Genomic DNA, 14,334 nt, shown 5'->3' with positions numbered 1-14,334 from the left:
TGGTTAATAATTATCTCCAACTTTTTTACTTTTTGATTAATTTTATAACTTGGAACTTTTATTTAATTAAATACAGTACAAAGTCTGTAATCTGAACACATCGGACTTCTGGATTGAGGATTTGTCCGGATTATAGATCATCAATTTAAATGTGGTGCGATGGCATGCAGAAATTATACAATTAAAAATATGAAACCGTAATTTATGAAATAAAGAGCAATAATGATCTAAAGAGTATCAAAATTTACAAAAAAAAAAAAAAAAAAAAAAAAAGCTTAATGTTTAATTGTTTACTTTATTAAACATTTCTTTCAATGCAAGTTGTTAAAGTTGCTTAGTTTTTTGTGCTACGTAAACATTACGTAGATTATTTTGTGCTACGTAAGCATACGTAAACATTAAACGTGCATGCATAAAGCATACCAAAAAAAAGTTTGTGGCTTTGAGGTCCGGATTATAGATCATTCCGGATAATGGACGTCCGGATTACAGACTTTGTACTGTAATATATTTTTGTAGTATAAGTTTTTGTTAAGAGACTGTGAAGGGAATAAATATGCTTTTTTTTTTTTTTTTTTTTTTTTTTTTTTCCTTTCCCCAAATTGCAATATAAAGTACATAGTTTTGCACAAAATAAGAAATAAATTAAATTCCCGATACATGAAAATTGAAATATTATTAAACCTTATGTTACTAAGAATCCTTCTTTTCCGAGTGAGGAAAATAGACACATATGCTTGATATTACCTGTTTTGCTAAAAAATAAATTGCATTACAAGAAATTTTACTTTTATTACTTTATAAAATTAATTTAATTAGGTGTATTTTTACATTTGCCTGATTTAGGACTGTGAATTACATTTCTATGAGAAAAATTTTCAGCATTTTTCTGAAAAATACGATGAAAAAACGGTGGAGAAAAAGTTCCATTAAAACAAGTATGATTGAAGGAAATGCTGTTCCCTCAATTTTCAGTACTTGCCCCAAATATTTGTCTTCAACAAAATTATTTCATAAACAGCCGCTGGAAGGAGAAGGGAAAATGAGCAAATATTTTTATTTGATGTTAATTTATATGAAAAATCTACAATTTGAATGTAATAAAAATAAGCACATTTTGAGAATGTTATTAAAATGCTTGACAGAATGACAGCAGAAGGAAAAAGAATTGTGAATTTCATATGTGTATATAGAGTCAGTTTCTTTAATGGAAACTTTTGTGCTTATAAATCTGCCCTGCTAAAATTTAAAAGCTTCCACTATCCTTAAAAATATTTCTATACATCCTTCCAATATACGTTTCATGCAGTTAAGTGACTTGAATATTATTAGTATGGAGGGAGATTCTAACTTTTCATTAATGATACTTATTAAAAGCCAACAATTACTTTAAAGCATTATGTTAACAGGGAAAGTGCAGAATCACCCACTGCTTGGCACGTTTTTAAGTGCACATACTGGTATCCATGTACACATCAACTTATTTTCAGTTAAAAATCCCAGAATTGCACAAAAATGGCATTGTGCACTCCCTTGACTTTATCCATGTACACATCGGCCTGTTTTCACGTAAAAAGTCCAAGAAAATTGACAAAAATCCAATTCTTCTTACTCTTGTAAAACGTGCCAAACAAATAAGTGGGCGATTCTGCACTTTACCCATTTTAACTGTAAACATACAATATAAGAGCATAAAAAATAATAATATAGAATGTATTTTCTGCATATGAATATGTTTCCAATATTATATCCATGAATGAATTGAAAATATATATCTTCATCTCTCTCTATGTATACATATGTATATACAGTACAAAGTCTGTAATCCAGACTCGTCGGAACTTCGGCGATTCCAGATTAGGGGTTTTTCTGGATTATAGATCATCAATTTAAATCTAGTAAGATGGCATGCAGAAATTGTACAATTAAAAATATGAAACCGTAATTTATGAAATAAAGAGCAATTATGATCTAAAGGGTATCAAAATTTACAAAAAAAAAAAAAAAAAAAAAAAAAAAAGCTTAATACTTATTTGTTTACTTTATTAAACATTTCTTTCAATGTAAGCTGTTTAAGTTGCTTCATTTTTTGTGCTAATACTTTCTCTTTAATTCTATAAAAGACATAATTTCTTGTTCAGTTACAAAGTTCCACTGTTCAAGTCCAATGTCATACTCCTCGCATAATTTTGAGACAGATATACCTTTATCCACTTTTTGTTTGATGGACATCGAAACATGCTTTCACTTCGTAGATCCTTTGGCAGCTCCAGAATTGGAAATTCTTTTTGACATAATCGAAAGTTTAAGCTTAATTTTTATAAAATTGCTCTAACAGTCTGCAAAAAATAATAAGCCGAATCCAATTGGAAAATTAAGAAACAGCACTGTGATATCATCCCTCTCTTCATCCACCACCTCATAGAGAAATAACTCCACCCTTTCGTATTTTTAACATTTATTTCACAAACACAAAACTAATACTAAACTACAATACTAATAACTGAAATATATAAAGTAATACAAGTTAATTTCGTTTTCATTAATAGCTCCCACGAACCTTCCGTATGACCTCTCTGTCGGTCTCCCTCTTGGAAACTAAAACTTTTGGCACCTTTAGATTAAGAGCCAGCGGCCTCTATACATCTCGTTGGGTGGCGTCACCCATACATCACACCCCCCATCCAAGATTGAAATAGGATGAAAGCCTATTGAAATATGACAAATTATGGTGGTGTCAAACAAAAGAGTTACTTACCTACTAAAGTCTACAAATCAATCGATACTGAAGTTAAAAGATATATAACACAATACTTATACAGGTTACTTCTACACCTACTACAAGACTTCTTCTAAAACTGTAACATACGAATGATTAAAAATTAGCAATCAAATAATTCTAATGCAATAGAATACTTAAAGTTTCTATGATGTACTTAAAAGTCTCTAGGAGAGTATCTGAAAAAGAAACACACACATAAAAAATAATAATCTTAAGAGTTCATAAATGTTTATGAAAAGTTCTATCTTTCACACAAGTCACTCAATAGTCTCTAGTCTGGACAATGCATCAGCATTGCTTAACTTAGCACTTGGGCAATGTGAAATTGTAATATCATACTTTTGTAATGCTAAAGCCCATCTCTGCAACTTAGAAGATTGTGGTGCGTTCTTTGTGATGAAAGTTAATGGATTGTGATCAGTTATCAGTTCTACAGGTGATCCAAAAATCCAAGTTTTAAAACTTTTTCAAGCTCCAAATAATAGCATAAGCTTCCCTTTCGATAGTTGGCCATGCTTGTTGTGGTTTGGTTAGTTTTTGGTTGGCATAACTAATCGGGTACAACTTTCCGTTTTTCCTTTGAGATAAGCAGGTTCCAACACCTGTTGAAGATGCATCACATTGAATTATAAAAGGTAACCCTGGAACACGGGGTATAAAGACTAGGTGCTTCCATTAGGCATTTCTTTAATTTATTGAATACTTCGTCGTGTTTTTCTGTCCAGCACAGCTCTTCAGGATTTCTTCTTTTCGTGAGCTCAGTTAATGGATAAGCTGTTTTGGCATAATGTGGAATGTAATCTCTGTAATAATTACATAGGCCTAGAATGCTTTTCATTTGTTTCTTTGTTTAAGGTCTAGCTAATTTCTGGATAGCCTCCACTTTCTCTGGATCTGTACGATGACTGCCGGAACCAATGATATGTCCTAGATACTTAATACGAGTTTTAGCGAAGGAACATTTCTTGAGATTTACTGAAAACTGTAGTTCTAACAGTTTTGAAAAAATGGTGTCAAGATGTACTAAATGTTCATTCCAACTATTTGAATAAACAGCTATGTCATCGACGTAGGCTTGAGCAAAATCTTTGTATTTAGCAAGGGCCTGGTTCATCACTCTCTGAAATGTTGCAGCGGCATTACGTAGCCCGAAAGGCATGACTTTAAATTGATACTGAGCTCGATGTGTCTTGAAACATGCTAATCTTTTTCTAATGTATGGCCCAATAGCCTTTGAGTAAATCAATGCTGGATATCACTTTGGCTATTCCAATGTGGAATAAGAGCTCTTTAGGGTTTTCCATAGGAAAGTCATCTGGTTTCGTTACTGAATTAAGGGATCTAAAGTCAATGCAAAGGCGAAGATTACCGTCTTTCTTCATAACGCATACAATAGGGTATGAAATTTCAGCGTTGGTTTCTTCAATCAATCCCAATGACAACATTTCTTCGATTTGTTTATCTACTTGAGGCTTCAATGCTTCTGGAATTCGATAAACATTTGGCTTCTTTCTTTCAGTGCCATTTAATCTTATTTTATGTTCTCCTACTTTGGCAATTTGTACCTTATTTATAAATAAGTTTTCATATTTTCTTAACAAGTTCATCATGTCATTCCTTTTATCATCATCTAAATGGCTTAAGTCTACTTCACTAAGATGAAAATGATTGGACTTGTCACTCACACTGGGTGTGGGATGGACTTCTCCTAGATCTTTGTTCTCAAATATTACACCTACTGCCTGTACCTTTGGATTAAATTTTCTAATTTTATTTACGTGTACTCTTCTTATTGTACCATCTGTCAGTTTGACTCTGTGAGAATCTGGATTACAACAAGATACTATTTCTGCAGGTACTATTCATCTGGCATATAATTTATTACTGGAATCTGGAATTAGCAGGTACACTTGATCTCCATGATTGAATTCTTTATATATAGCCCTTTGATTAGCATATCTTGCATATGCACCTTATTTCAATTCTGCAGTTATAGATGCTTGCTCTGCTGCTATTTCTAAATTCATTTTTAGCTCCTGTTGATAATCAACAGCACTTTTACCCAATTTTATTGGTAATGGAATTTCTCCTGATCATGACGATTTTAATACTGACAACGGACCTCTGGCCTCTCTTCCATACATTAATTTAAATGGGGATACTCCCATAGGACAATTTGGAATTTCGTGGTAAGCGAGTAACAGGTATGGTATGTGTTTGTCCCAATTTTTAGAATCGTTTCTTATGATATGATGAAGCATACATTTTAGAACTTGGTTGTACCATTCGACTAATCCCGAATTGTGGATGTCCTGGTGTTGCAAATCTAGGGCTTGCTCCTAATCTGGCATGAAATTCTTGTGTTAATTCTGCAACAAAATTGGTACCTTGATCGCTAGCTATTACCCGAGGTATGCCCATTCTCATAAAGGTTTCTAATAATGTGTTGCATGTTGATTTTGCTGTAATTGTTCTCAAAGGGACAGTTTCTGGACACCTAGAATGTTGGTCGACTAAACATAGTACATATTTGTGTTTACGTGCTGATGGAGGTTCAATTGGACCATTTATATCTACAGTCACTGTGTCAAATGGAAATTCAGGTTGCTGAACTGGAACTATGGGTATACGATCATTGGTTCTTTCTTTACTTTGTAATTGACATTCCTTACAAGTTTTACAATATTCATCAACATCTTGTGACATGTTCGGCCAATAAAATGATTTTTCTTTTGTTTTTCTCATTCCTAAAGGATTTGCAAAAATAGATTCGTGAGCTAATTTTAAAATTTGTTCTCTTCTAACTTTAGGTAATACCAATTGACTAACTTGTTCTCCGAAAATTCTTTCGGTATGATAAATCAAATCATCCATTAAGAAATATTTATTTTTATTTCTTCGTGCATCTTTATAGATATTGCGTAATGTCTCACATTCCCTCTGCTGTTGTTTAACAATACTGGCATCTGAAGGTTGGCTCACGTTTAATTTATCCTCACTTTCGTTTTCGCCCTGAATGCAACTTATGACTAAATTTTGCTCTCCTCCTGTCATAAATAAATCAGCACTGCTTTCGCCTTTGAATTGTTTTGACTGATGGCTCCTCACTTCCGGTATCTGCGATGGAGACACTGTGTCGCAATCACGATTCACGCTAAGCAGATGTGATTCAGAGGTCAATAAATCATAAACATTTGGAGTAATTACGCAGGGAATATGGAGTTTTCCTGTTAAATCTACTAATATTTCGACAGGTTTCAATAAATTAGGATTATCAGCATTTCTGATGGATATAGGAATTCTAGTCGCTTTAGCTGATATGGTTTCTTCGAATGCAGAAATTAGGTCAATATTACAATTGTTCTCAATAGAGAAATTTGATATGTGTTTCGGATTTATTACAGATATCTCGGCACCCGAATCAGTTATGGCTTGGATTTCGTTACCTGCAACAAAAATATCTACCTTTTGCAATGGTTGCGTAAAATTTTCATTTGACAAACATGAAGATCCGATTTTTGCTATTACTTTATCACTAGTATTTTTCTCTGGTGTTTCTTTTCTTAGAGGAGGGTTTTGTGTTACCGATTTGTTTCTTTGTGGACAAGATTTAACGAGATGAGTTAATTTTCCACATATGTAACAGTCTTTGGGTGGATATTTATTTTTATTTATGTTGCTTCTCATACGAGGCGAATGTATTTCGATTCTTCTGAAGAGTGGGACGATTTAGCTATGTTTTCATTAATGTTAAAAGTGGTTTCGTTTAACGATTTGCCTTTGTTTACAAAATATAGGTCAAATTCTTTAACTAAATCCTTAGGTTTTAACCAATTTTCTCCTGTTTTAATATTAATGTAAGTTGCCGTTTCTTTCTCTAACGTTTGGAAAAGTATGTCGGAAATCATTAGTTGACAAAGTGTATCAAAGTCATTAACTTAACGTAATTGACAGTAATACTAGAAATTTGCAGACAGTCTAGAAGCGAACTGAACATGTGACGCTTTGGGATCGCGTCGTACTCTTCGGAAATTCATTAAACATTCATAAGCAGACACAATAACACGCCGAATAAATACTAATTCAGAAGTCAAACAACAAAAATCAGCGTTAATTTACAAAATTTTCACAGGACTAGTTTCGATGGTTTTACCGAACCATCATCTTCAGCTGCAAAACCGCAAATGAACAAGATAGGAAATAATGTTTAGATAAGATAAGAAAGCCTGAACAAGAATAAGCAAGTGGCGCCATCTGTTGGCGAAACCAGAACTAAAACATAATTTCTCTAAAAGCCGAAGGCAAATTTGGATTGGAATTAGGATCGTTAACTAGAACAGAAAGATTTTTATGAATGTGAAATGCCTCTAGAAAATCCAGTTCTCCAATGGAAGATGTTTTTTGAATAATTTTGGCAGCAGAAAAATTGAAAGTGTGATTTTCGGACCAACAATGTTGAGCAACAGAAGACTTCTGTGTTTCCTTTTTTCTAACATATGCCTCATGTTCTTTGACGCGAAATTTTAAGGCTCTCTTAGTTTGGCCAATGTAAATTAAACCGCACTGGCAAGGAATCCTATAAATACCCCAGGAATTCATATCCGGAATGGGGTCCTTGAGTATAGAAGTTGGAATTTTATTGATGGGAGAGTAAACAACCCGAAAGTTAAATTTCTGCAAAATATGTGCAACTTTATAGCTAATTGATGGAAAGAAGGGAATGACAACAGAATTTTTATAATCTCCTAAAATAAGAGTGTGGCTTTTAGTGTGTTGAGATGAGAATTTTTTAACTGCTTGATTAATAATGTTGGGTGAAAAGCCCCTGTCAATAGCTATTGCTTTTAAATAATTTAGTTCTTCATCAAGGGCTAGTTTGGAGGAGCAAACTTGAAGAGCACGGAAAACATAGGAATAAAATGAAGCTAACTTTTGTTTAGTCGGATGACATGATTTAAAGTGTGGTGGAAGGCAAACCGAACACATCTGGTCACACGTAACACATCCAACTTCAGTACTACAGTTTACCGTAAAGCTTCATCGGTTTGCCTTCCACCACACTTTAAATCATGTCATCCGACTAAACAAAAGTTAGCTTCATTTTATTCCTATGTTTTCCGTGCTCTTCAAGTTTGCTCCTCCAAACTAGCCCTTGATGAAGAGTTAAATTATTTAAAAGCAATAGCTATTGACAGGGGCTTTTCACCCAACATTATTAATCAAGCAGTTAAAAAATTCTCATCTCAACACACTAAAAGCCACACTCTTATTTTAGGAGATTATAAAAATTCTGTTGTCATTCCCTTCTTTCCATCAATTAGCTATAAAGTTGCACATATTTTGCAGAAATTTAACTTTCGGGTTGTTTACTCTCCCATCAATAAAATTCCAACTTCTATACTCAAGGACCCCATTCCGGATATGAATTCCTGGGGTATTTATAGGATTCCTTGCCAGTGCGGTTTAATTTACATTGGCCAAACTAAGAGAGCCTTAAAATTTCGCGTCAAAGAACATGAGGCATATGTTAGAAAAAAGGAAACACAGAAGTCTTCTGTTGCTCAACATTGTTGGTCCGAAAATCACACTTTCAATTTTTCTGCTGCCAAAATTATTCAAAAAACATCTTCCATTGGAGAACTGGATTTTCTAGAGGCATTTCACATTCATAAAAATCTTTCTGTTCTAGTTAACGATCCTAATTCCAATCCAAATTTGCCTTCGGCTTTTAGAGAAATTATGTTTTAGTTCTGGTTTCGCCAACAGATGGCGCCACTTGCTTATTCTTGTTCAGGCTTTCTTATCTTATCTAAACATTATTTCCTATCTTGTTCATTTGCGGTTTTGCAGCTGAAGATGATGGTTCGGTAAAACCATCGAAACTAGTCCTGTGAAAATTTTGTAAATTAACGCTGATTTTTGTTGTTTGACTTCTGAATTAGTATTCATAAGCAGTTGGTTGATATTCTTTTAATACTAGTTTTTTAATGGTTTCATAACATTTTAGTTCTACATCATTAGTGTAAAATAATATATTAGTTGCGTTATCCCCTAAAATGTTAATCAAAATTTCGGATTTGAGCTCCTGTAGTACATTTTTAGTTGTGAATGCTCTCTCTAATGTTTGAAAAAACAAATTGAAATTTTCCGATCTTCCCGGAACAGGAATAGTTAATGTTTTAACACTCTTTATCAAATTTTCTAAATAATTCCCCGAACCTGTTATCATGTCTTTATCTGCGCGAGATTCATCTTTAGCTGTATTCTGACTTCTAACTTTTTCCAATTCTAATTCTTTCTCTAGCTGTGCTAATTTTAATTTCTCAAATTCAACTTTTTGAGCTTCTAAGGCTAACTGTGTATCCCTAGCTTTTATTTCATTTTCTTTCCTCAACTATTGAGTTTAATAATCCAATTACAAATTCTGGATCATCTTTAAATATTTTACTGTCCACAATTTTACCTTTTAATTGAACCACTGTTAAACCAACAGTTTGTGTATCTTCAATTTCACCAAGAAGGTTTACTAAATCTTCTTTCTTAGTATTCTTATACATTTTAATTTATATATATCTTACATATATATATATCTTCAATACATCTGTACTTTGAATAAATAAAATCAAGAGCTTCCTACCTGCTTCTCTTGAAGTTTCTCTCTACCGTCATCTAAACCTCTGGTTCTCGAAAGAGAACATGTGATATCATTCCTCTCTTCATCCACCATCTCATAGAGAAATAACTCCACCTTTTTGTATTTTGAACATTTATTTCACAAACACTAAACTAATACTAAACTGCAATACTAATAACTGAAATATATAAAGTAATACAAGTTAATTTCGTTTTCATTAATGGCTCCCACAAGCTTTCCGTATGACCTCTCTGTCAGTCTCCCTCTTGGAAACTAAAATTTTTGGCGCCTTCAAATTAAGAGCCAGCGCCCTCTATACATCTCGTTGGTTGGCGTCACCCATACATCACAAGCACAATCTGCAACATTAACTGAAATGCCTTGGAATCAGTAAAGATAATTTTAGCCTAGCTTATACCGTCCATTATACATTAAACATGCATGTGTAAAGCATACAAAAAAAAAGTTTGTGGCCTTGAGGTCCGGATTATAGATCATTCCGGATAATGGACGTCCAGATTACAGATTTTATACTGTATAGTAAAAAGGAAAGAAAAATAATATGGATCTACATCATTAGAAGAAACCATCCTTTTAGTAAAACTCTAAAAACACATATACAGTCAAAAGTCGTTAATTTGGACACCCATAATCCGGAATGATCTATAATCTGGACCTCAAAGCTACAAACTTTCTGCGCATGCGTCGTGTTCACGCATGCGCACAGGCGTTTATGAGTGCGCGTAAGACCTTTACGGCTGCGAATATGTTTGTGCGCATGCGCGTATAATGTGTAGCTAAAATTATCTAATTCAGTTAATGTTGCAGATTGCGTAGTTCCTCAATCTTTGAATTGTATCCGGCTTATTATTTTTTGCAGACTGTTAGAGCAATTTCATAAAAGTAAGCTTGAGCTTTCGATTATGTCAAATAGAATTTCCGATATATATTTACTAATATGTAATTTGTATCTACAAAGCGAAAGTATGTTTCAAAATCCAAAATCTGTTTATCATTTCACCCTGCGGAATGAAGTTGATCAGTCAGCACTATCTTTATCTTCAGAGCAGATGTTTTTATTTTATTTGGCTTATAATTCCTTACTAAGTGTAGTATTTCATCTCGATGTACTCCGTCTTTGATATGATTTAAATCAAGTTCCTTGTCATTATAATTCGCTTCCGATTGTGAAGAAAGTGACCCAGAGGTTATTGAAAACGAAAACATTTCGATTGACAAATTAATCGGTATTCTCAACACAGCAGTTATAGGACTTGAACAGCGGAACTCTGTAACTAAACAAGAAATTATATCTGTTTAATAGAATTAAAGAGAAAGTATTATCACATGAAACGAAGCAACTTACATTGAAAGAAATGTATAATAAAGTAAACAAATAAATATTAAGGTTTTTCTTTTTGTAAATTTTGATACCCTTTAGATCATAATTGTTCTTTATTTCATAAATTACGGTTTCATATTTTTAATTTTGTAATTTCTACATGCCATCTTACCAGATTTAAACTGATGATCTATAATTTGGAAAAATTGATAATCCGGAATCGCCGAAGTCCCTACGAGTCCGGATTAACGACTTTTGACTGTACTTTTAAGGCCGATAGTGGGTAACCAACGGCGATTGTCAGCCGCCAGTTTGTGATTTCACGATCAGGTGTTTGGGCTTCTGTTTAAGAAGGTGTTGATTCTCCTCTCCCTGCTCAATCTATGCTGGCATCCCCCAGGTCAATCTAATTTGACATTTACTCTTCAACTTATATATTAATGATGAGCCTAAGACACCTAGTATCAATCTAGCTTTATATGTGATGCTAGCTTTATATGAATCTAGCTTTATATGTGGATGATACGGCCATCCTTACTCAACATACCAACATCACCACGGTAATCTCTACATTACAGAATTACCTTTCAGCCTTAGAACTCTGGCTTGGACTGTATAAAATCAAAATTTAATTTGCTAAATGTGCTGCCACTTTGTTCACCAAAGAAAGATCCCATGTTTAGATGATCTTATATTCTTCGGGGAACCTATTCCCTGGGTTACTACTTAGAAATATCTTGGAGTTATACTAGATTCAAAAAAATTATTGCGAATGTGAAGGCGCTCTTTTTTCGCTAGAAATAGTGACCTGTCACTAACTCCATCTAGTGACCCCATCTACTAACAAGATCTTGCTTTACAAGTCAATAATCAGGCCAATTATCACTTATGCTAGCCCTATCTGGGCTCAACTGCTCTGACCAACTGAAAGCATGTTCAAATTTTTCAATAGAAATTTTTACGACAGATACTAAATGCTCCATGGTTCATAAGGAATGATGACATTCATAATGATCTCAAAATTATGCCCATCGATCGCTTTATACAGTGACTTTTCGACAGATTTTTTTCAAAAATACCCATCTCGTTGGAAATCCAGTACTGCATACTTTGCTCATATATGATCCTGTGGTAGCTTCGTCAAAAAAGTGACCAAGAGCAATATTACAACCAGACTATGCTCAATCTCCATTCAAAAGATGTTGTTATGCAAGTACGAATGCCCAAGTGGAAGCTTATTTCATGTTCTTTTCCCAACCTGTCACCGCATTTACAATGCAAAGGCAATTGACTTGTGGAACCAACACTACAACTCTTTATCAAGAGTCTTTTAACATCTCATTAACAAGAGTTTATTATTATATTTGTAGTCGCACATAATTACAATTAACTTCTTAAATGCTTCTTTCTCCCTTCATTAAAGGTTGCTTTTCTACCTTTTCACGCACCTCTATGGAGCTGATTGCTATCTGGCTGTTTAAATGCTGCATTGAATAGCGGCCAAAATTCTCTCCTACTCACTGAAAGACTGACCTTGTACTTGCAGACCCGCTTAACGGGTACCTCCCTCTCTCCCTTCACCAAGACTCCGAGTGCGAATGAGTTCAAGTTTATTGACTTTGCGACTGCTCCTTTCTTCACGTTTGCTTGTGACTTTTAGATTTTATTTTTATGATATCAAAAATCAAAGAAATCTCATGCCGCCTTTAAACTCTTTCCAAATGATGACTGCCCCCTTCTAAAATGATTCTGGTCCTTATGTTTTCACGCAAAATTTAATTAAAAAGACCTTCTTTGAGTTTTTACTTTTCCCCCTCTTGCAGAAGGCATTATCTTATAAAGTTATTATATTATTTTTGGCTATTTAAATTTTTACCCTATTTGACGAACCCTTCTTTTGATATAATTTATAACTATGATGATGTCAAGCTAAAGGCCTAGCCTAGCAAACTCTGTAAATTAAACTTCCTTGATCCTTCAGAGCTAATTTATTAAATGGCTGCATGAGAATCAGAAAAAATGAATGTCTTTTGCAAATTTGTAATGTATAGCTAATAATTGCATTAGAGCTATAAAATTCTCTACTACTTCACCATGAAAGGAGGTACTTGTGTATCCTGCAGGGGTGTAAAAAGAAAAAAAATCCGAAAACACATCAGCTTCAAAGTTAAAATGGTTTTCAAACTGAGAACCATCAGTAAAAATATGCAGGCACTGAGTAGGTAGAAACTTGGTTGCAATGGTCTCGGAAGCGAGACATTTCAAAACACTTTGTGCATCATCTCCCTTTCTGTGGATGGTTTCCATTAGGTCTAGCCTTACTTCAAAATTAATCACCTCCAAAGGATTTTTGGGTTGTATATTACCTGGAAGCTCAAGATCTTTCTTTAATGTCCAGGACTTTTTTAATAAATCCATACTGAGTTTTTAATTTCTTAGGCTTGACTACGTAGTACCTCCAGTAATGATCCTGTATTTGTAGTAGCTTTTCATAGAGAACCAAGGCCTTCATTTTCATGTGAAATGTTTTATTTCCTTTCATCAACAACATTGCATCAATAGGTGTGGACTTCACAGCTCCTGTAATCAAGCGAAGAGCTTGGTTTTGCACCACTTCGAGTTTATAAACCACCGATTGGGGAGCCATAATGAGAGCTTCACAACAATACATCATTAAAGGCAGAATATAAGTATTAAATGTAATGTTAAGAGTGAAATGAGTGCACCCCCAAATACATCCTGTTAACATCTTAAGAACACTAAGTCTATTTGAAACACGTTCATTAAGCTACTCAATATGAAGCTTCCAACTTAATTTGTTATCAAAGTCACTCCCAGATAGAAGACTCTCAGAATGAAATAATTATGTGCAAAAACAGTTCAGATATACTCATTATCAGTGTTTGATTTTTTTATGTATTTTGCTCTTTTTTTTTTTTTTTTTTTTTTAGTTTGTATTGTATGTATGTTTTTATTTTTATATTCGATTATTTTCATTATATATTTGTATAAGAGAAAAAAATATGATTAGAAAAAAATAACTAATTTTATATTTTATTCTGAATAATAATCAGTGTAAACTAATATGCTGACAAAACTTATATGTTATAAAATAATTTTTTAACTGATAATATATTTCATAAAATTTGAAAATTAATTTTTTTATATCAAGAAAACGGTAAGAATGTATAAACTAAATTTCATAGTGGTATTTTATTAGAAATTTTCATATTTCATCTAAATGCAAATTTTTTATGAGATTGAGTTGTACAATTGAAAAATAGTATTTTTTTAGCTGAAAAATAGGCAAAATAAATGCCAGTTTCTAATAGTTTAAAAAAAAATTATATTTTCTTGTGAGTGTCAGCACTTAATGCACACTCTTGCTTTCAGATTTTCCGTTTAAATGCTGAGGGACAGCTTGCTGTTGGAGAAAGATGCATTAATGCAGATACTAGTCATATGAAATTGGTCTTCTGTTCTCTGGGATCTGTTGATGGCCCTTGGGAATATAATTCAGTAAGTAATATTTTGAATGCTAGTTGTTCTTTTTATGTCAGTGGTAATATCAGTATC

General features: G+C 33.4%; 1 protein-coding gene across 2 annotated transcripts in view; it reads left to right on the top strand.

Annotated features, from left to right (window-relative positions):
• The window catches only part of Pgant7 (N-acetylgalactosaminyltransferase 7), a 154,905-nt gene that overhangs the window by 129,201 nt on the left and 11,370 nt on the right, over nt 1-14,334 (top strand). For both annotated transcript variants that reach the window (XM_085818678.1, XM_085818677.1), the window contains one exon: nt 14,152-14,277. In XM_085818678.1, coding sequence (XP_085674804.1) covers nt 14,152-14,277 — 126 coding nt within the window. The remainder of the gene's footprint in view (nt 1-14,151; nt 14,278-14,334) is intronic.

Source organism: Stegodyphus dumicola, chromosome 6 (genome assembly GCF_044657685.1).
Source record: "Stegodyphus dumicola isolate Sdum_Otavi_A_Nest chromosome 6, ASM4465768v1".
Classification (NCBI taxonomy): domain Eukaryota; kingdom Metazoa; phylum Arthropoda; class Arachnida; order Araneae; family Eresidae; genus Stegodyphus; species Stegodyphus dumicola.
This window is presented reverse-complemented; position numbering and strand designations above follow the sequence as displayed.